The 22,382-nt window shown below is 55.5% G+C and overlaps 1 protein-coding gene across 4 annotated transcripts in view; it reads left to right on the top strand.

The window, feature by feature from the left end:
* The first annotated feature begins 5,441 nt into the window (after positions 1-5,441).
* The window catches only part of RAB3C (RAB3C, member RAS oncogene family), an 82,272-nt gene continuing 65,331 nt past the window's right edge, over positions 5,442-22,382 (top strand). For 2 of the 4 annotated variants that reach the window (XM_045839912.1, XM_045839915.1), the window contains exons 1-2: positions 6,437-6,653; positions 14,787-15,014. In XM_045839912.1, coding sequence (XP_045695868.1) covers positions 6,630-6,653; positions 14,787-15,014 — 252 coding nt within the window. In that variant the 5' untranslated portion in view covers positions 6,437-6,629. Of the gene's footprint in view, positions 5,686-6,436; positions 6,654-14,278; positions 14,333-14,786; positions 15,015-22,382 lie in introns of those variants that run through there. The other 2 variants (XM_045839913.1, XM_045839914.1) reach the window with 2 other exon arrangements.

The following is a 22,382-nucleotide window of genomic DNA, read 5'->3' as shown; positions in this document are numbered from 1 at the left end:
TCGTTGTCAGAGGCTTAGGTCCATGTGAATGGTTGCGTCAGCTTCTCAGAGGGAAAACTGAGCAGCAGAGGTACGGTGACTGAGGGTTGGAGAGGGCCCGGTGGGGCTGGCGGGAACCCCGAAGCCAGGCAGACGGTGGGGGTTCTCTGTCCCACGCGGCGAGGCCGGGCTCCCTGGCTGCAGAGCCGTGGGGGTGGCCGGGCCCCAGCGCCACACCGGGCCGAGTGGCTGCTCTCACCACGGCCACGTTCTCCACACCTCCCGGTGTCCGAGCGGCTTTGGAACGCGACTTGGCCGCTCCTCTCGTCCAGGAGTCGAGTTCATTCCTCTGCGTGTTGCACCTGCGCTGAATTGTGACTTCCGGCCACAGGAACTCTGTGTCTGCTCCGGGCGTGGGCCCCGGAGGCCCGTGTGTCTCTGCTCTTTCTCCCGGAACCGTGAGAAGCGGCTCTGTGTACAGACCCGGGACAGCCTTCCAGGAGATGAGGGACCCATGGCCCTGTCCTTCTCCCGCCGCCCGCCCAACAGCCAAGCAAACCCAAGGAGCAAAGCCGCTCTGCTGACGTGCTGACGTGCCGCTGGCTGAGCAGGTCCGTGCGAGCCTGGCCGAGACAGAGAGGCCCACTGGGCGCAAGCCCGTCCCGCTGCACCCACAGAGTCAGAGACTGACAACGATTGCCGTCTATGGCGCTAACTCGGGGGTTGCGTGTCACACGGCGGAGAGGACTACACACGTGTGCTCGTGACCTGGGGGTCCCCATCGGGATTTCCGAGGCTTGGCTTGCGGGCAAAGGGGCCGTGTTAACCTGGAAAGGAGCGGCGTCAGTGACTGTCAGCCACGGCCAGCACCTGCCATCTTCCTGTCCCGCCTGTCACCCAGGGTTCTGGTGCGACTGGGGCACTCTGCTGCTGGAGTCCGCTTGTCTGTCGCCGTCTGTGTGTCCAGCCAGTTCAGAGACCCTGGAGGATGAAGCCCCAAGTCCCTTCTGACTCTTCATTTTAACTTACGGTGTGTGAACCTAAAAATAACTCAGCGGGAAGCACTGAAACACTATTCTGGGACCTGACTTTTGTCCACTGGGTGGGCTGGGCTACCTGTGAGATCTCTCCGTGGAGAGCTCACCAGGCACGTTTCATGGGCATGGAAGTTCGGGACAGAGATGTTCGCTCCTTTCCTGTCGCCAGCCTGGCTCTGAGGCGTAAGCTTCGCTTGCAGCTGTGGGTGGGGACGGGGCCGCAGACAGGCTGTCCCCAGGCCACGGGCGGGGCGGCCCCCCAGCGTGCACTGCGCCTCACCGGCACCCTTGCCCCCGCCTCCAAATCACACACACACACGCATACACACACACACACACACACACACACATGCTACACACACTCCACACTCACACACCTGCAAACACACACACGTGTGCTACACACACCTGCAAACACACACACACACTCCACACTCACACACTCCACACTGTGGCAAGTCTCCCAAGGGTGTCTGTCCAGGGCCACCCTGTTTCTGCGCTGGTCAGAGCTGAGAGGCAGGAAGCTTGTTATCTACATGGTGCCTCCTTAAGTCAGGCCTGGATTATAAAACTGTCTTCAAAATTTGTGACAGCTTTATGAGTAATGGTTTTTTTTAAAGATAACATCTATTTCTTTGGAAGTACACCATGGCTTAATGAAGATGTAGGTCACACAAGCTTTACCCAAACATGCCAATCTAAGACCTGTAGATGAACAAGTACTTTGTGTGAATGTGGGAAGTATTGCTCAGTATTGCCCTGATTTTTCTCATAATTTGTATGATTATAATCTGCTTATTCTAAAACTGTCTTTTCTGAACTGGAAATATATATATACTTCGCCAAAGGATCTGAATTTGATACAGCTCCTTAATAATATGTCTGGTGCATCAAATCAATTGATATTTATCTGTAAATGTTGACAATTTTCAAATTAAAAAATGTTGTATGAAAAGATATCTAATAACCAGTAATTCCATGGGACGACTGTATGTAACATCCTTACAAGCAAGGTCAACAACGACAATAAAGCCCAGGAAATCTTTGTCGGAGATCACAAAACACTGCTTGAAGCAATGTTACCTTTTACGGGAAAATCTATGGGTAGGAGTCTGAGCTTTGGAAGCAGATGACCCTGAGCTTTAAATCCTGGCCCAATATCTTACTGGCTAGGTGTCTGTAAGCAAAATACTCAATCTCACTATTAGTTTTCTCCTTTGTGGCACAAGGTGGATAACACTACCTTGCAACACTATTGAGGATGAGATGGAATAACATATACAAAATGCCTCCCACAAAACATATACTGAAGAAAGGGGAGCTGTTGTCAATATTATTGTATTTCTGCTTTAGAAAGAAAGCATCCTTTTCATTCTGTTGCATTCATTTGTTTTTTTAAAAAAACACTTTATTTACATTGCTTATATGTGAGTTGGAAGCATCACAAGCAGGAATGAGTTAAAACGATTTTTTCTTTTAATTAAAAAGGAATCAATAATGTCTCAAGGATGTTTCCTTTCTTCCAAAGGGAACACGAGACGATCAATAGCAGGTATTGATATGAGCGCTGCATGGAGTTGAAGTCAAAGCCAGCACTTACACCGTGAGTCCGACAGTGAGGGCTCAGGCCAGAGAACCCTCCCTCGTGGCTGGAGACGGCCCTGGACGTAGCCAGGACCACACACCAGCTGTGTCCTTGCCGCGTGGGTCTGAGCGGGGCTGGCAGGAGGTGCCAGTGAGTCCCAGGGGCATCCTTATCTCCCGCACCAAGTTCCAGTGGTTCATTTTCAGTGTGAGTCCTAGCAGAGAGATGGGAACGGCGATGGAAACAAAATGTCTGTTTCTATTTTTTACTTAACCAACATCATTGTTACTAATTAATGCTAAATTAACTGTCTTTGTTCTTGGCTGTGGGTTAGCCAAATAGATTATCCCCATTTGACCTTGCCTGATAGAATTCCACTGTTTAATAGAGCTGTCACAGACATGGACTGATAACAGAAAAATGAACTATAGATAAACTAGATAAACACAAAAATCAAAGTGAATATTAATAAATATTAGATAAACACAGGGTAGCCAAAAGCCAGTCAATAAGGAGCAGTGGTGTGGGACAAACAAGAGAAAACTGAGCCCAAAGACAAAGGCTGAAGAGCCCTCACCCAGGCCCCCGCCCTCACGGTCTCTGAGACTCTGGCTGAGGCCCCTCCGGCACCCCCAGGACGGGCCTGCTCCACACTCTGCTGCGGGGTCCTGCAGACTCTGTGGAGTCCGCTGGTGGCCCCTGTGTTTTCCATGAACTGTTCTGCCTTCAAAACCTTTTCCTATCACCTAACCCCAGATTCATTTGCAGTTGAAGGTGGCTTTCCTCTTCCTGGGATACTCTAACTTTTGGGTAATTCCTTGATTTTAAGGCTTTGGTTGCTGTTTAATTAGAGATCCTGGGAATGGGGACATTTTTCACCAGACATTTCCATAAAGCTGTAGAGTGGGGGTTTGGGGAGCAGGACACTGTATCTGGGAGTTGCCTGCTGCCTGTGGTGGAGACGCCAGTGGCCTCCCAGGCCCTGTGCTTCCCTTCCTTTGTAGCCAAATCCCGATGTTCAGCTGGGCACCTGTTCGCCCACAGTAAGAACTACATTTTCCAGCCAGCCTTGCAATGAGGCACCGTAATCTAGCAAGAGCTATGGCGTGCTCAGAGGGTGGGGTGGCCCTTCATCACTTCCTCCTTCCCGATACCCAGAAGGTGGAGGTAGGAGCCAGGCCCCCGAGGGCACCTGGTGGCCTTGGCAATGGAACTGGTAGGTGGTGGCCCGACCTCACGCAAAGCTGCCATGCTCTTGCTTTCACCGCAGGGGGACAGTCAGCTCCAGTCCTTCTTGTTGGTTTAGTTGATCCCTGGCTACTTTTTTTTTACCCCCTCAACCCATTTAAATACCCCCGAAGACACAAGAAACAGGACAGGACTCTGTTCTCCCAAACCTCTTGCAACTCTAATAGTATTTTCACAACTGAATTTTTGTGGGTTCTCCCACAAGTAAGAGAGATCCTGGAAAACCAAGGAGGTATGTATCATTTTCGTAAAATGTCAAGAAGAGACAGAGTTCTCAAAGACCAGTAAACCTGTAAGAGCACAACATTTGTAATATTTAAATGTGTCCTGTGACAGCAGCCTCCTGGAATTCTGGGAATTTCAGAAGGTGATGATAGTGTCAGAATTACAGGAAGTTCTGAGGAAAGACAACTCATAAGTTCCTGTGTGATTTTTTAGATTTTAAATGCCAAATAATCACACTTAAGTGTTAGTATTGATTTTTGGTATTTCTTCTGGGAAAAAATTATAAAGAGGTGTACCTTTACAAGTATCTTTAAAAATCCCAGAAATCTTATTTCTAACAAGCTGCAACCATGAACTGCTACGGCAGGGTCCCTGTTACCTTTTACTTTTATTTGTTATCAGCTAATTGAAATGCAATTGCTCTAACCATCAGGTCACCTCAACTGTCAGAGGAGCATTTAAATATGTGTTTTCTGAGTAGTTATAAAACCTGTTTACCTAAGTGATATCCCATGAGATTCTCACTGATAGCAAGATTAGAGGACAGGTCTTAGATTTCTTAAACAAAAACAAAACAAAACGAAACCCTAAAATGAATAGGACATAGTAGGTTCCCAATACATTGTTGTTTCAGTACTGAGTCAATCCGTGAAATTGTTAAAAGTTGTGTTTTTTACAAAACTCTTACATATAAATTATTTAAGACAGTGTTTCTTGAATTATGGCGAAAGACCACTTGCACCAGAATTGCTGGCGTGTTTGTTGAAAACGCCACCGACTCAAAATCCCCATAGACGCCCCGAGAATTTGAACCTAATCTCTGCCCCCACCCCCCAGATTCAAGCTCATTTCGGTTCCGAACCGCCATTCTGCTGCCCTGTCTAAAGCAACGAAGTTTCAGGCTGGTTCGGGGTATTACTCCCGTGTCTCTCTGCCCATGTCAAGTTCATTCCTCTCCCACTCTGCCTCCAGTAGCAGTCACTCGGACCCTTGCCAAAGGCAGCATCCTTACTGGACTCATTGCCGTTCCCTCTCAAGGGGAGAGGGCTGTCTGGCTCTGGGAACGTGGAGAGCCACACACGTTAGCCCACTCGGGGGAAACGTAAGGGAACAGAAGTGCAGTTCAGAGATTGGAGATCCATTCTGAACTCGTGTGGGAGGAGGAGGCTGAGTGGAAGGACAGGGGACTCAGTACGGTCTCCAGTGTCATTCTGTGCGGGCGCTCTGGCTCCGGTGACGGGCGTGTTTGCTCCTTTTGTACGACCTGCTTTGGGCGAGTAACCCGGCGCGCACTCGGCTCTGGCCCGCGGCCGCGGCCGCGCCCCGGGGACGCGGACGGCGCCGGGCTGGGAGGGGCCGCCCCGCGCGGTGGCGCCCCCGGCGCGGCTCCCGGGAGCCCTTTCTCCGCGCCGCCGCCAGGACCTCCCGCTCCTCCGGAGGGAAGAAGCGGTCGGTCCAGGTCAGCGGTGCGTCCACGTCCCTCCGTCTCTCTCCGCCACCTCGCCCCCACCAGCTCCATTGTGTCGTGCGTTTGTCCGCGCCCCCTGCGCAGACCCGCACCGCGTGCGGACCCACCGGGAGCCGCTCCTTGCCATGGAGCTGTACGCAAAGGTGAGCGACGGGCGCCCCCTGCGAGGTACGCGGGGCGGCTCGCCTTACAGTGTGAGTGCTTGTGAGCGCCAGTGTGAGCCAGTGTGAGTGCTTGTGAGCGTTGTGTTTGTGCCATCGTGTGTCAGTGTGACTGTGCGCACGTGTGTGTGCGCACGTGCATGCTTGCGTGTGGCCGTGTCAGTGTATGGGTGTGAGTGGTTGTGTGGTCAGTGTCAATGTGAGTGTGCGCGCGCGCGCGCGAATGTGTCAGTGGACCGGGTGTGTGTGTGCGTGCGCGCGCGCGTCCTAGTCTGGGTGAGTGTGTCTCAGTGTCAATGTGTGTGTGTGCGCGCGCGCGCGCCTTCTTGTCGCTACGGTGCGGGTAACCCATTTTGCCCGTGTGCGCGCTGTCCGTCGCTTTCTCCTCATCTTTCGGGGTGACGTGTGACACCAGGCCGCCTGCCTGTGGAATAGCTGTCCGGGTCCGGGACGGCAGGTGCAGGGCCGAGTCGGGACGCCGCGCAGATGCCGTTCGTACTGGTCCTCAGCACCGGGCAGCGCGCTTCCTAACCGGAAAACCCAGGATAGCTTCGGAAGACGACAGGTGGAACCAGAAATCGGCAGCTGAGGCTGAGCCGTAGTCAAGTCCGCCTGCACTCGGGGAGGGCTGGGGGCTGGACTGAGAGCCGTCCCCGGGGAAGGAGGCGCGGCGGCCGAGCGCGGCGGGAGGGACGGAGGCCTGCGCTCCCGGTCGCCGGGAATTGTAGTTCGCGGCTCGTGGGCTGTGCCTGGGGTCTGGACTGCAACTCCCAGGAGCGCGCGCGCCCAGCCAGCCTGCGCCTGCGCCCCGGGAGGGGACAGCGCCGGTGCTGAATCGGGCGGGTCAGCGAACCCGAGGGTGCGGAGCGGGGAGCGCGCGCCGGGCCAGCGCTGTCGTCCCCGAGAGCGAGGACCGCCCGAGAACAATGAGACACGAAGCTCCCTTGCAGGTGGGTCCGTGCAGAGCGTGTGGCCTCGGGAGGGACTGGCAGAGATACTGGCACCATCAGTCCAGGCGGCCACCGCGGGAAGCGCTTTAGACTCGGTCCGGGGACAGACGTGTCCGGAGCGGGGGAGGGAGGGTGGTCCTTGTCGCCGTCCTGGAATCCGCAGGGACGGCGAGGGCGCCTGTGTGCCTGTGGGCGACAGTCCGGGGCGTGGGATCGTGTGTCACCCGTTGTCCCGGGTTTGAGACATCGGTGCCGGCGCACGGGCTCCGGACCGGCGGGCATCCAGTGGTCCTGGGGTCGGGCCGACCGAGCGCCGGCCAGGAGCGGGGAGGGGAGGCGGTTTTTGTTAGGGTGCCTCCAGTCCTTGGCCTCGTCAGGGCAGGGGCAGCGTGGGCGCCCAGGGGCTAAAAGGAGGGCTCGGCGCCACCCAGAGGCCCTTCACCTCTGACCCCGCCGGTTCACCCCTGCCCTTCACCTCTGACCCCAGCAGGTTCACCTCTGGGCCCCGAGACCCTGGACCCCCTGAGCGATGGGCCCACTGCTGGGCGCTCAGCCCCTTCAGCCCCACGCAGGTTTGCCGCCATGGACTCCGGTGCTGGGCACCGAGATTAACTTCTGTTTTTAAGTAACCACGAGCGAACCCCGCTCATCAGCCCGGGTGTCCCGGACGTGTGCACAGAACCCAGCAGGTGCGCAGGGCCAGGGGGCAGCGGGGCCGGGGGTCCCTCGTGAGAGCCCACCTCAGCTGTCACGTCCAGCAGTGCAAATATTTGACCTTAATTCTTTCTGAAACGCTTTCTTTATTAATTGAGGACTTTCAACATATGCATCTATTTACTTTTCATCTGTTTTATGGGTTGTGTGCGTTAAGCTACACACCGGCCTGTTAATGAAAAAACCACCCATCTGCAGAGTCTGTTTGTTGAAGGGTTATGCAGTGGAAGCGCTCAGATTACCATATGAGTTATTGAAGACTTGCTTTGTTCCGGAGAACAGGGCCCCATTGTGTGTTTTCCGATACCTCTGTCTGTGGCTTGGCTTTGCACCGTGGACCTGATGTGAGCAGAGCCTGGCAGACAATGAAGGTGCAGGCCGTGGCCGTGGAAATACATTGGCTGATGATGATTTTCCGTTTGCTGGAGACACTGCCAGCAGCCACCTGGCTACATGGATCGTGTTTGATTAGAAGTAAACATTGACGATGGAGTTTAAAAGTAGATCGTTAGTACGGAAGTCAACCCCGTATAGGCACTGAAGTGTTTCTGTCCAAATAAATTACTAAAAAATGAACCACAGTGCATCATGATTTTTATTTTCATAAAAGAGTAGCTTGGAATCTTCAGAACGTCATTAAAATGTTACAGCTCTATATGAAATTAATGACTTAGGAAATACTTTAAATTATTTCATATCAACTATACAGTAGGCAATTTAATGAAGAATTAATATAAAAATAGGTTAACAAAATTAATTTGCTCATGGATGGAGTTATTTTCCTGTTTATGGTGTACTTGACTCACTGGACTAGATTTTTGATATTTAAAATTTTAAATGCCCAAATATGCCCTGGCTGGTGTGGCTCAGTGGTTTGAGTGCCGGCTTGGGAATTACAGGGTCACTGGTTCAATTCCCAGTCAGGGCACATGCCTGGGTTGCACGCTGGGTTCCCAATTGGGGTCACGTGAGAGGCAACCACACATTAATGTTTCTCTCCCTCACTCCTTCCCTTCCCCTCCCTCTAAAATAAATAAATAACATCTTTAAAAAATTTTAAATGACCAAATGCTATTGTGAATAACATACATTTTAGGAAATCAAAGAGCATTTTCTGTATTATATTTAATTAAAACACACTTGATTCAATTTAACAAGTAAATTGTTGTTTTGGTGATCCTCTCTTCATTATAATCAGATTTTCAAACATATAATGATAGGAAGAATAAAAACTATAAACATGCTTTTTGTATCTTAAGTGGCAAGAAGTAGCATCCATACTTCTGAATCATAATCACATTCTAGGAGACTTTGATATATGAAAGTGCAGCAAAATTAATAGTTGACATTTCTTTTTTCTTCCATTTAAAGATTGAATGAACTACATTATTATTTTAAATATATATTCTTACATTTTACTTAGGTTTTTAGACAATGGGTGACAAGCAAAACTTCATCCTATAGTTGCATTATCCTAAGAGATTCTTTTCCCAAATTTAAAAGTATTTCATAGTTAAGGTGGGGTGAAAATGGAGACAATTGTACTTGAACAATAATAAAAAATTAAAATAAAAATATTTGGTCAATTTGTTGGTGTGAAACAAAATGAGTTCTTTAATTGTTGATTTCATAATTTACTTGCATAAGTCAAAGAAGTCTTTTAAAAATTATATAATGTCTCTTAAAAAGCATTTGATGTGCCTGTATCTTGGTGTTCTGTTCAAGGTAGTTTTGATATAGGGATATTTTTTAAATCCTCACCCAAGGACATGGTTGTTGATTTTAGAAAGAGAGGAAGTGAGGGAGAGAGAAAGAGGGAGAGAAACACTGACCGGTTGCCTCTCACATGCCCCAGCTGGGGACTGAACCTGCAACCTAGGCCTAGGCGTGTGCCCTAACCAGCAATCAAACCCTTGGCCTTTCAGTTTAAGGGATGACACTCCAATCAACTGAGCCACACCAGCCAGGGCAATATAGGGATATTTTTTAAGAACATTGTTCTCTGAGTTGATGCAAAGTAAGGGGTTATAACTGTTTTTTATAGTGACTATTAAAGTAATATACCATGATAACATTTGATTTCTGTATTTCCTTTGTAACTAAACAACCAGGAACAGCATTTGGTAAGTGCTCCAAATGATGGGTTAGATGGTTATAATTTTAAGGCAGGAAATGATCACTTTGTGCCTCGTTCAGGGGTCAGTCCCCAGGGCCAGATGGAACAGGCAGGAACGGTGCTTCTGACACGGGGGCAGGACCCGTGACCAGACTGTCATTTGATTCAGGAGCCAGACCGAGCGCGCTCCAGCTCGCTTAGTGCTTTGTGCCAAGCACTGTGCCTTGGATTCAGACCTCTGTGTCTCTCTGCATGTCTGCGTGTGTGTGTGTGTGTGTGTGTGTGTGTAAAATAGAAAACAGCCCTGGAGGTCACCGTTACTGATTACAACCAAGTGCCCGGAGCTTGCTGAGAGTAAGCAACTTTCCCAGCATGGTGGATTCCAGGTTCTGCCAGAGCTCCGTCTACAAAGCCCAGGTTCTTTCCCGGGCTGCTCTGGGCTTCCCACGCAGACACGGGAGAGCGCTGGCAGGAGTGAGGGCACTGTGGATACCACCTGATCCTCTCATTTGGTTCAGGAGGAAGAAACATGGTCTCCACCTTCTGTTCATAAAACACACCTGAATAAACCAAACCAAACATTGCAGAAGGGCCCGTGCTTTAAAAATGGCTTGATTTTTGTTTCCTGGGTTTGAATTTCTTGCAGGCTGGCTTGCTGTCTTGCAGGACCAGTGTGGAATCCATCGTCTCTGATCGAATGCTTAGTCTTCGGTTTTGCTATCCACAAGCTGCTCGGGTCATCTCAGAAACGCAGAGCATTCTGGCTATTTGGGAAACTGTAAAGAAAAATATCTACCCCATGTATGAGACAGAGTGCAAAACAACAAAAAACGAAAAGAGATTGTTTGGCTGAACATGAGGAGGACTGCAGAGAGAATACAGATGTAGGCCGAGGATGAGGTGGAGGTGACAAACCGTAACTGGCGTTCAGTGCAGCCATGCTGTCTAGAGAGGCCGCTGAGCGAGGAGCAAGGTCTGAGCACACACTGTCTCGGTCGACTGTGAGAAGTGCATGTCTCTCTTGCCTTTCGTGATGGCTGGATTTCTGACGGTGTCCAGCCTCAGTGATGACCCCTTCCTCTTTATGAGAAGTGGAAATTTAGTTCCCGTCCCTCAGGGATGTGGAGAAGCAGGTGCCTCCTTCCTCCTCCCACAAGGAGGGCGACTAGAAGTGCCGGGCAGACACCCTCACCTTGGCCCCTCAGAGGGGGGCTAAGGGCTACCCCCTTTCACCACAAAGCCCTGCAGTCTTGCCGTTGCTGCTGCAGGCTGAGACACCCTGTCACACTGAGCACATTTCCTTTGATGTTTAGTTTCCTGCGAGTTTTGTTTTTAACATAAACGGGTGCCGAATTTTGTCAGGCACTTGTTCTGCATCTGTTGGGTGATCACGTGGTTTATCTCTGTTCTGTTGGGTGTTGTTCATTGATTTTTGAGTGAACCTGGCATTCTCTAGATAAATCCCTCTTGGTCCTTCCCATGTATTGTGGATGCAGTTTGGTTACATTTCCTTGAGGACTTTTGCATTTAAGTCCATGATGGATATCGGTGTATGATTTTCTTTTAATGTCTTTATGAGGCTATAATATGATAGTCATGCAGGCCTTATAAAAGATGAAAAGTGTTCTTTCCCCTCTGTTTTCTGAGTGATTTTGGTGTGATTAATATATGTTGGTATTTAAAGTGTTTTAGACTTCATCAGTGAAGCCAGTGGAGGTTGGAGTTTTCTCTGTGGAAAATTTTTTTTTTAAGTTTTTCTTTTTTTTTTAGATTTTATTTATTTATTTTCAGAGAGGGAAGGGAGGGAGAAAGAGAAAGAGAGAAACATCAATGTGCGTTTGCTGGGGGTCATGGCTTGCAACCCAGGCTTGTACCCTGACTGGGAATCGAACCTGCGACACTTTGGTTCGCGGCCCTCGCTCAATCCACTGAGCTATGCCAGCCAGGGTGGAAAATTTTTTTGATAAATTCAACTTTATACATACACACTCATATACATACACACACATATACCTCTGTCATCCAACTATCTGTCTTGTCTGTCTACTGACCTACCTACCAGCGTGTCTACTACCAACCTACTCCATCTACCATTTATCATCTATCTATCATCTATCAATCAATCAATCTATCTATCTATCTATCTATCGTCTGTCTTTGAGGGGTTGCTGTCCTGCCTCCCACTGTGTACTGAAGATGGCAGGTGGGAGAGAGATGGAGGGACGTATGATGGGGGAAGGGCGGGTGGACAGCTGCGGGGGTTTGGCCGGGAAGTGTCCTGTCCCCAGGGGGAGAGCTGGCGTCACTCCTGGAGGCTCCGGTGCAGGAAAAGGGAGTCTTGGGTTGAGTGGGGAGTTCAACTCTACGATTTTTTTTTGGAAATTAATTCAAAAGTTATGCAATTTTCAGTGTTGTCTTTTCTATAACTTTTAGGAGCACCGATTTGCTCTGGGGGAGGTTACTGCCTGCCCACCATGTGTTCAAATTCTAGCTGTATTTCCCCATGAATTTGGAGGTGTCAGCAAATTTACACAGCGAGTGTCTGTAATTCCCTCTGACATTACTGTCAACTCGCTTCATTTCTGCTCTCAGCGAGGCATTAGGGAGTCTCTCTCTCTATCCTCTGAGCCAGGATTTATTTCCTTATTCTGAAGTTTAATAAAATGTATACATTCCCAGTGCACATCTCTTTGGCCCTCTGTGAATCTCACTGAGGATATAGATCAGGCAATAGTAAAAATTCTTCCAGGATAGTGGGCCAGCAACCCTCTCCAATCAACCCCTCAGGGCCTTGGGGCTCCCACTCCACACCCACCTCCCTTGCCCTGGCACCCTCGGTGCCTCATAGCCTCTGCTGCCCGTGGCCGACCTGCCCCTATGAGGTGGATGGAGTCGGTGCCCACACTGCAGAGAGCCCCACCTGGCCTTCCCCTCCGGGACCCCCAGAGGACACTCAGAGAGTCCCCACAAGGAGGGAGTCTGTTTCTGCAGGAGCTGGAGTCAGTCTGGTTCCGGAACAGGACTTGGGATTGGTGGCCGCAGAGACCTCATCCCACGTTGTCCTGAGGCCACCGGGAGGGCCAGGGCTCAGGGGCCTCACCCTGTAGGGGGACGGGCACCACTCACAGTTGGCTGTCTGGGGCGCAGCTCTGGGAATGGGGGTGTCCGTGTCCGAACTGGGTGGTGGCTGAACACTGTTCGCTGGGGCCTGAGCTGGCTCCTCCAGAAGAGGCAGGAGCTTCACGGAGGCGGCGGCCCTCTGCAGGCCCAGCTGAGCTCAGCAGCCCCCGGGGCCGGTGGAGAGCACCAGTCGTTGAAAGGACTGTGTCTGCAGGGACCTGCCAAATGTAACAGTTACCTGGCCTTGTGGGGCGGGGGGTGGGGGGGTGGGGTGGGCCCAGAGCCATCAGAACAGGACGTCATTGTTCAAATGATCGTCGAGATGGCAGGCCTGGTTTTGTCCCTGGCTGGTGCTGGGCTGCCGGGGGGTTATCTCGGCGCGTGGACTCGGAGCAGAAAGGAAGGTGGCGCCTGCGTCGGGGGCCCAGGGTTCCCACCGGCAAACACTCGCTACAGGTTGTGATGCGTGAGGGCATCTGTGTGGCCGCGTGGACTTCACAGGAGAAATGCTTCAGCTCTAACTCGCTAAGGAAGTGTGATATGCGACCAGAATTTTTATTGTCCTTAGATTTCATCGTATCTGCAGATTTTCTTTTTGTTCTTGTTCTTACACATACCACTGTGTCTCCTCCTACCGGCACCACAGAGGGACTGTGCCATCCCACCCCCCCCTTTTCCCGTGTCCCACGGCTGTCTGTGAACGCACACCCCAACCTCGGCGGGGCGCACTGTCGTCCAGGACGCTGAGCACTCCTGGCCGCTTCCAGGGCTCGGTGTCTGCTGGGGAAGCTGCCGCAGGTGGTCAGACGTTGCAGGAACGACCGCGACCGTCGGGCCCCGCCCTGCTCCTCGGAGCTGTGCGCAGGCGCGGCAGTGCTCCGCGCTGCGGTCGGGCTCAGCGCAGGGACTCGGCTCCTGTGGCTGGTGTGACACAGGAACGCCGTTCGGTCAGGCGCACCTGGGCGCACGGGACCACTGGCCCCTCCCTGGGCAGCAGACAAGTGCCAGGGAGCGCCCGCGCCGGGAAAGGGGGCAGTGAGGGGGCCGAGACTCCGCCCCCCAGACGCCCCCCCCCCCCCCGGCAGCGGCTCTGGGCCACAGACCTCGAACCTCGCGCCGAGTCCCGTTTGGTGGCTGTTGGCACGCGCGTCAGAAAAATGAGAAGGGAATCAACCCCACGCCCAGCATGTCCAATGAAGAGTGACCTTATTCTCCCCGCTGTGCTGGCGGCCTTACACCTCTGCCTTACACAAGCGTTGTTCTCACTAGTGGTCCGCGTTCGACCACACTTGTTTCCCTTTCGCCTCGGAGGGGGACGTGCAGCGCACCAGTGCAAAGGAACAGACTCAAGGTCGCGGGCCGGCCGGCGGTGGGGGAGCCCCCGCTGGCTCCGGGGCTCCCGCGTCCGTGCGTCTCCCCGCGAGCGCCCCTCCGTCTTCCAGAGCAGACGCGCACCTCGCGCTCATGGGAGACGGGGTGCGGGCTCGGAACGTGGGTCCGGCCCCGCGAGCCCTGCCTCCGGTCCATGTCACTGGTGTGACACTGGGCACAGTACTCGATATTTCTAAGCTTCGTTTTTTCCTTTTAATGTGACAGGAATGAAGGCGCCCACCTCACAGGGTTGTCGTGAGGTTTAAATACGTCAGTGGTTCCTGGCACATCGTTTGCGTCATAGGCATTTGCCATCGGCACTATTTTTAGTGTGAGAGAAGCTGCCACTTACGTTCAGGTGCTGGATTAACGCGGTCGGAGCGGGTGAACTGGAGACAGGCTCTGGGAGTGCCTGCCTGGGAAACACGGGGACCCCGAGGACCCAGACACTCGAGGGAGGAACACCCCGCTGTTCCCACGTGGGTGTGTCCACGCCGAGACTGCAATGTTCCCGAGCCCACGAGCCGTAGCCGGCCTTCAGGTGGTCGCTTTTCACGTTGCCCCACAGAGGCCCCCTCCCGCGCTTTGACTGGTCCCGGGCGCTGAGCACCGCAGCCCCCGGCCCAGCGGCGAAGGGCTGGGAGGGGTGGGCCCTGTCTCCCGGGGTGGGGGGGGTTGCCATGGTTACACGTCAGGGAGGAGGGGAGCACTCGGCCCAGTCTGGTCTGGAGCTGCCGGAAAGGCCCGCAGGCGGCGGGCGCTGGACCCCCAGCGCACGGAGACTGACGGCGCCCCCTTGGTCTCCCCCGCAGATGGCCTCGGCCCAGGACGCCCGGGCGGGCCAGAAGGACTCCTCCGACCAGAACTTCGACTACATGTTCAAGCTGCTCATCATCGGCAACAGCAGCGTGGGCAAGACCTCCTTCCTGTTCCGCTACGCCGACGACTCCTTCACGTCGGCCTTCGTCAGCACCGTGGGGATCGACTTCAAGGTGAAGACTGTGTTCAGGAATGAAAAGAGGATCAAGCTCCAGATTTGGGTGAGTGGCCTGAGCCGCCGGCGAGCTGCGGTGCCGTGTCCCCCACACGCGTGCGTGGGGGAGGGCGCCCTGCCTGCCGGCCTGCCTGCCTGCCTGTGTCCAGGGCTCCACCCCCGCCGTCAGGCTCTCTGCCGCGGAAGGTGTGTTTCCAGCACAGCGGAGCGGAGCCTCCTTAAGGCTTGGAGACTGACCTGTGCCTTGTCGTCAGGTGTCGCTTCCTGAGCGTGTTCAGAAAAGAGAAAATGTAGACGCTGTTGTGTTGGTGGCAGGGACAGCCGGCGAGAAGGCTGTGCCGGCGTGGCCGGCGTGGCCCCGGGCAGGTCTGCCACTCTTCTCGCCCATGCGGAGCGGGCCTCCCCGGGCGTGCTGCAGGGCGCAGCCTGTCCCGGGCTCTTGAAAGAACACGTCGAACAACCAGATGTGGGAGGGAAAGCTCAGGTCCGGGCCCTTCGAGAGACCCAGATAGACGTAACTTTGAACACGATCTGTCATAGTGCGTGGGCTGCGCTCCCAGCTGTAACAGTTGTGTTTATCCATGCAGAGAAAACAAGCGAAACAAAATATTTGTTTTAAAGCAGGGATCCCCCCGAGGCACAAGGCTCTCCAGTCAGTTCCGAGACCGTGACTGGCTTCCTGCCGCTCCGCCCCCTGCAGGAGAGCGGGGACTCCGTGCCTGAGCCGCGGCGTAGACTCGGAACAGCGAGTGAGAAACAGAAGAAAGTGCACGTGGGTAACAGGCTCACGGTGCCGTGAGGGACGGAGTGAACAAAACACTCGTTACCCACGAGATAGGCATGTACTAGGCACTTAGGTCCATGAAATAAAGTGGAGGGACACGGGCGGAAGGTGTTCTGGGCGGTGGAGGCCCCTTTTCCTGGTCGTTTTACCCCGCCCCGGCCGAAGTGGGTTCGGGCTGTCAGCAGGCGTTCCCAGGAGGGGAATTCACACCTTCTCCTGGGTCGGTTCGGACCCCGCTCCGGCTGCGGGCGTGGGCGGGGGCAGTCCAGGGCCGACAGAGGATAAGCCCCCTCCGCAGACACCCAGCGTCCAGAGACAGGCAAGCCCGGGGGCACAGCGTGTGAGCGTGTTTGAAGTACAAGAGCCTTCATTAAAATATTTATATAAACTAGATGGCCTGCACACACCTTAAAGCTCTTAGCAGTAGGATGTGACGATGCAGATAAACACACAGACAGGCGTCCTCCCAGGCAGATTACAATAGTGTGTTTCTGTTTCTCTCACTCTGACCCCGGAGTCTCCCAAGTCAGGTTAGAACTCAGGCAAGACCTCGGAAGACCGGTCCCCAACCCTAAACTCTCCCCTCAAGAAGTCTTCTTGAGCAAGGAGCTGTTTCTGTGAAGCCGGCAGTCCCACCAGCTGTGTCCTGGGAGGCGGAGGAAGAGGCCAGTGAAATTGTGTGACTGTCCAGGGAGCGGAGGCGTGCGGGGAGGACGCGGCCGGAGCAGCAGGGCGGCTCGCCTTCCCGTGGGCTCCTGCAGGGGGTGTGGGGGGGGGTCTCAGGTCTCTGCCTCGAGCTGAGGTGTGCGCGTCCTGGGCAGTGTGTGCTGTGTGCCGCTCCTGCTGTTTAACGACGTCAAGAACTCATTTGTTTGGGAACGAATTGGTCATTGAGGTTTGTCTCATTGCATTTTAGTTACGAAATAGCCGTTTTTCCCAGTTTGTAGTATTTTTGTGAACTTGGGTGAAGGTGTAAATGAGTCATTAAGAAGCCCACAGTCCTCTCAGCCTATCCTGCCATGTCTTCCCACTCACACCGCTTCTGACAGCCAGTGTGTGGGTTCGGCCGACTCAGCAAGTCTTTGACTCTCTGTCGATGCCACTTGGCTGTCCCACATTTTAATTCAGTTCTGGCCCTCACCACTCGGATGAGCAGATACTTGCCAGGTAAGGACCGCAGTTCCGCAGGCCGTGCCCCCACCTTTCAGAGACCAGTCGCGAGTCTGGAGGCTGCACAGCCCCACCTGTCCAGGTTGGTAATTGGTGAGAGCAGCTCACGAGACTCAGGAAAGCTCTGGACTTGCTGTTATGGGTGTATTTAAAACGTGTGGCTTGGGGACAGCCATCTAAAGAGCAGCAGAGGACAGAGCATGGGGGACTGTGGAGGACCTGTCCCTTCCAACACTGTGGTGTGACCCCTCACCTAGCTGCCAGGGCCTTCTGCCATCGGGAGAAACTGATTTTCAGCACCTGCCACTCCAGGAGGTCAGGGGGTGTGGCTGGAAGTCCCCCCGCTTTGATCGTGGTTCTTCCTTCTGGCAAATGGTCTCCATGGCGACGTTTTCCAGGGGCCCACTGAGAGGCCCCTCACTGGGAAACTCGGGTAGAACGGAAGGGGCTATTGTGCAAAATCCCAAAGCTGGAATTCCGAGGGTTTCAGGAGCTCTTCCGCAGGAACCGGGAGGGAGATCAAATGCGCGTTTCTTACTTCACGCCAGCACTACAGCCTGTCGTGCATTCCAGGGGGGAGCAGCAGAGTGGTCTCACAGGTTAGTGCAGGGCAGCTGGACCTTTCCCAAGACGCCAGCCAGGTCCGCGGCACCCTCCGGGTTGTGACCCGCGGCAGCAGACAGAGCTCCTTTCTGCAGAGGAAGCCAGACAGAGTGGGGTAGGTGCCAAGGCCAAGCAGGGTCTCAACCCATGTCTGCTGCTGGCCGGGCAGACTGGCTGCCCAGCCGCCACCTGTGCTGGCCGGGGACGCGCTCCGCAGCTGGCTGTCAGCGGCACCCGGCACAGGGCATCAGGCTCGGCCCAGGAGGGTTTTGGGTGTGGATGGAGCTGGGTGGGAGCGCCCCCGTTGTCTACTCGGTGCTTCGCTTTCCTGCATGTGCTGCGCGGGGGTGTTCTGAGCCCCAGGACTGGACAACCGGACTCTCCGGGGTCCGTGTGAGAGTCCAGTGTCTAAGTGGTGACGGAAACGTGACATTGCTGCTGGGACACATCACGCCTCCGTTCTGTTGAGGCTCATCGCTGCCTGGGAATAAATGTGCTTAGAAAAAATCATCGTTCATCGCGTTAGTTACAGAATTTGTGTCCCGTTGGTGTTGTCACGACAGCCTCCTCTACTGTATCAACGTTGCTGCTGCTCTCGCATCTGATGATCGCTTTTATGGTCCTCAAATCAAACTTTCTCAAAATTTTAGAGATCCCAAGTATTTAGGCTGGTTTCTTTATTATTTTGCGTCATTTAATGGTGTGACGAATAGACTGGAGAGAGATTGAGTGTGGTGTTTCACTTTAATTATAGAAAGAGATTTCACTGCTGGGGCCTATAATATTTTAGTTTAATTTAAAAAGTAGTTTAGCCTGGAGAATGGCGATGTAGGGTGGCTCTCTTCCCAGCGAAAGTGCTGCAGACGGTGCAGCCTCTGTTTGGAAAAGACCTGCCGTGTGCACCCTCCGCATGCAGACCGCTGCCGTGGCAACAGTGGGGCTCAGAGGAACCCGCGAGCTCGGAGTGTGGTCGCTGCTGAAACGGCCGGCTCGGAGGCCAAACTCGACAGCCTCCTTCGCTCAGGAAAGCACTGGGCCCCCTTTTTCCGTGGGCTCTGCAGAGTTCACGTCCAGAACTCAGGGCTGATCTCACGGATGGAAGACCCGCTTAGCGAATACAGGTGGGGAGCAGGTGGAGCATTACAGGTAGCAGGTGGCTGTTCCCTTGGGTGCCATCACCAGCTTTGTCTCCTTTCTTCGGCTCCTTCTCTCCCCAGCACCTTCGAGACTCCCGTCCTCCCCTCCCTGTCCCATCCTGATCTCTGGGCTCTGGCCAAGCTGCTGGGAGCCCTCCCCCCACGAGTCGGGACCAGGGCTGCTGCGCCCCCGCAGAGGGCCACCTGCTGAGCTGTGCTCAGGTCCCTGTCGCAACGCTGCCTCCTGCCGGTCGAGCATCGCTCCTGGTGCACGCACCGCCGAGGGTGCCCCGGCTCCCACAGGGAGCCGTCTGCCGGAGCAGTGCCTCCGTCTGGCGCAGGCGCAGATGGGGGAGCCGAGAGGGCGCGCGCCTCCCTCGCTGTGGCCTGGGGAAGAGCCTGCTCTAAAGTACAGGTTTCAGCATCTTATCTTTTATGAACGGAAAAGGGAGAGAGTGCACACGGCTGTGCTGGTTTGTTTCTTAAAATGAATTTAATAACAGCTTAATTGCAGGCACTTTGCATTTCCATTTCTGCAAAACAGGAGTCAGAAAAGCGGTCGAGAGCGGAGGGACGCGCAGGCTGCGCCCGGAGCCTCCGCCCCCGCCCCCGCGGGGACGGGGTGTGCAGGCGGGTGGGCGGCAGGCGGGGGCTGGTTCGGCGGGCGCTGGGGCAGCGCTGTCCCTGGTTGTCCTGCCGCCTGGGCGCTCAGGGCAGGTGGCCGTGGCTGGAGGGCAGGAGCCCAGCGGGGAGGACCTGGTCAGGGGTGTGAGCTCCGGGCTGGTTGGTTTGCACGTGAGGAGCGAGCCCCTGGGTTGTCGCCATCTCCAGGAGGAGTTGGCTCACTGGAGGGGGTGGTGGCAGCCCCTCCGGGGTCCGTGGGCCCCAGGGGTCAAAGGTCGGGACAGAGAGAAGGAAAGGCAGGTTCTTGGAGCCCCACAGGTGGCTTCCCTCCCTGTCCCCGACCGTGGTCTCAGCCCCTGCACCAGAGGCCCCCACACGCACTCCTGGTCTCCCCGTTTGGGGCCCCAGGACTCAGGGTCCAGTCGCAGTCCCACAGCGTCCCGGCCCCCGCCTCACCTCACTTGGGGACAGGACTGCGGACGGCGTCGACCTGCGAAGTGGGCACTTCATGTCTGTGTGCAGTTGAGGATGTATTTTTTGCAACAAGCCCACGAGGGAAGGTGGTATTATTAGCCCCATTAAGTGAGGAAACCGAGAGTCAGCAAGACACGGGGGCTGGCCCAAGGTCACAGCCGCGCTGCGGCCTAGCGGGGTTGCAGCCAGGGCCGCGGCCGAGGCCTGCACGTGACCACACGCTGCCGGCGAGGCCCCCGGGGCGAGCCCTGCATCTCGCAGCCCCGTTTCCCCGCACGGAGTCGCTGCTGGGTCCCTCCCGTCCTCCGCCGCCACCTGCCCCGGGAAGCGGTCTGCAGTCGCGGAATCAGCTATTTTGTCCGAGCTGGCCGCCGTTGTCTGCGTGCTGCGAGAACTCGCCGTCAGCGCCTTCCTCGGCCGCAGGGGGGCCATTTGGGGACCGTGGGGCTCAGAGGGACGTGCGGGGGGGGGGGCTGCGGGCGCGGGGTGAGCCCCTGCGGGAAGTGCCCAACCTGCAGCCTCTGCCCCTGGTGCGCAGCGAGGGGCGGGGAGCCGCGTTCGCTGGACGGGCAGGGTCGGTCCCTCGGCCCGCGATCCGCGCGGCCTTCAGACCTCAGCCAGCATTTCTGCCCGCGAGTGGGCTCCCCGGACACGGCGGCCGCTGCCAAGGCCTTCCCGGTCCTCCCTGTGCCCCTCCCCACCCTGTGGGGTGGGGTTCTCCCAGCTCGGCGTCTCCTTTTCCTGGGAGACTGGGAGAGGTGGGGCGCTCAGTCCCGCTCCCGACGGGGGCTGTCAGGCGGGCGTGAGGCCGTCTGTCCCATGGGCCCAGCAGGGCTCGAGCAGCCGAGCTCGTGAACCCTCCTCCTCCACAGGTGCGAGGACCGGGCCGCACTGGCGCCTGGCCGGCCAGGCACTTCTGGGCTGTGCGGCGTCGGCGTGCGCCCCCAAGCGGCAGGGCAGCCCCACCGCACCCACGGGACTGGAGAGTCGGACAGCCCGGGGCCCGGGGCTGACCCCGGTGTTGCCGGCACCATGGCCTCGAGGTTTCACTTCTCTGCGAAACGGGAGCAAATCACACCCGCCCTTTAGCTGCTAAGCGTTTGCTGTGACAAGTCCTCATTCCCCGTTCAGTACGAGGTGCACAACTACCGTGTCCATTTTCTTCTCTTCTAAATCGCGTGCCATGCCGGCTTTGAGGCTTTTGTGCTGGATCAAGTCGTTCAGTGGAATGGAACACCTGCTGGCCACCCACTCCGTACTGGGCGCTGTGCTGGGTGCTGGGGCCGAGCAGTGAGGGGTGCACGGGGTCGGCGGCGAGGAGCCAGCCCCCGGAACGGGACTCGGAGGAGAGCAGAGAACCCGCCTGCTGTGGCAGAGGCCCTGCAGGCGTGAGCATGGGTGCGCAGGAGGGGTGCCCAGCCTCGCGCAGCCTCCCTGCGTGAGCTAGGAGCTGACCGACCAAGGGAATTATCGGTCCATTCTTTCCTTCATTCCTTCACTCACCCAGCTGACATGTTTGAGTTTCCACCGTGCCCCAGACACTGAGGAAATTTAGGCTGAAGGTAAATTCACACAGTGTGGATGTACAGCCGCGGGCAGGGAACCCCTCAGAGGAGGGGGAGGGGCTGTGTGTGCCGGAGCAGAGACCCGAGGGCGAGGCAGAGCCGGAGCCCGGAGAACAGGCTGAGCTTGCTGGGTCTCTCTGCCTCTCTGTGCTAGAAACCAGAGTCTTTGTTTTCAGACTGTTCCTCGCGGAGCTGCACGCAGATCGTTTCCCGCCTACTATCTGTCAGATCCGATGGTCCCCGTCTTGCTGTCTGTCGGGGCAGGGGTGGACTTAGGTCATTTTGGGGGCCCGAGGTGTTTACAGTTTGGCGGTCCTCTTTAAGAAACAGGATGCAGTCACACACACTTTTGCCAGAGTCACAAAAGCAGGTGACCATGTGAACCCGTGGCTGGGGCCCTTGGAGGGAACCTGGGCTTCCTCTTCGGCGAGCTCCATGGACAACCAGCTGTGCTGTCGTGGCGTTTCCCCTGCTCGTCCGTAGGGCCTGCGCACACGTGGGTGCTGAGAGACAGCGGCAGCCGGTGTGGGGCGAGGGGGGCGTGTGTGGGCCCTGAGCCCAGGGGCGTCGGGACGGCACACAGAGAGGGGCGCTGGGGCGGCAGGCTGGGTCCCGGGCCTCGAAGCTCACCTCTCGAGGCCTCGGTCACTGACCTGGAGCTCAGCTGAATAAAACCAGACTGACATTCCGCGGTCCTCGCGCTCCGGGCGCAGTGTGCGTGCTCTCAGGTGGTGAGTCGCGCAGCCCTCGGGAACCCTGAGGCAGACGCTGTGCTTGCCTGCCGCTCCCAGGTGAGGGGACCGGGGCCCAGGGCGGAGGAGCCGGCAGGCGTCCGCAGCCCTGAGGGCGAGCCCGCCTGGGGTGGGGCCTCTTCTCCGGACGCACCTGCACGCTCTCCCCCGTCGGTGGCTGCTTTTCCAGTGCTTGCTCTGGACCAGCCACCGAGCACACCTTATTTTTAACACTTATAACAACCTGGAAATGTGTTAATACGGCTTTTTTTAAAAGACACCAGGAGACCAAGACCCAGAGTGGCTAATTTCCTCCTGGTTATATAG

The sequence above is a fragment of the Phyllostomus hastatus genome, unplaced genomic scaffold (genome assembly GCF_019186645.2).
Source record: "Phyllostomus hastatus isolate PE091 unplaced genomic scaffold, TTU_PhHast_1.1 phas_contig_329, whole genome shotgun sequence".
NCBI classification, from domain to species: Eukaryota; Metazoa; Chordata; class Mammalia; order Chiroptera; family Phyllostomidae; genus Phyllostomus; species Phyllostomus hastatus.
Note: the sequence above shows the minus strand (reverse complement) of the source record. Positions and strands in the feature narration are given on the sequence as shown.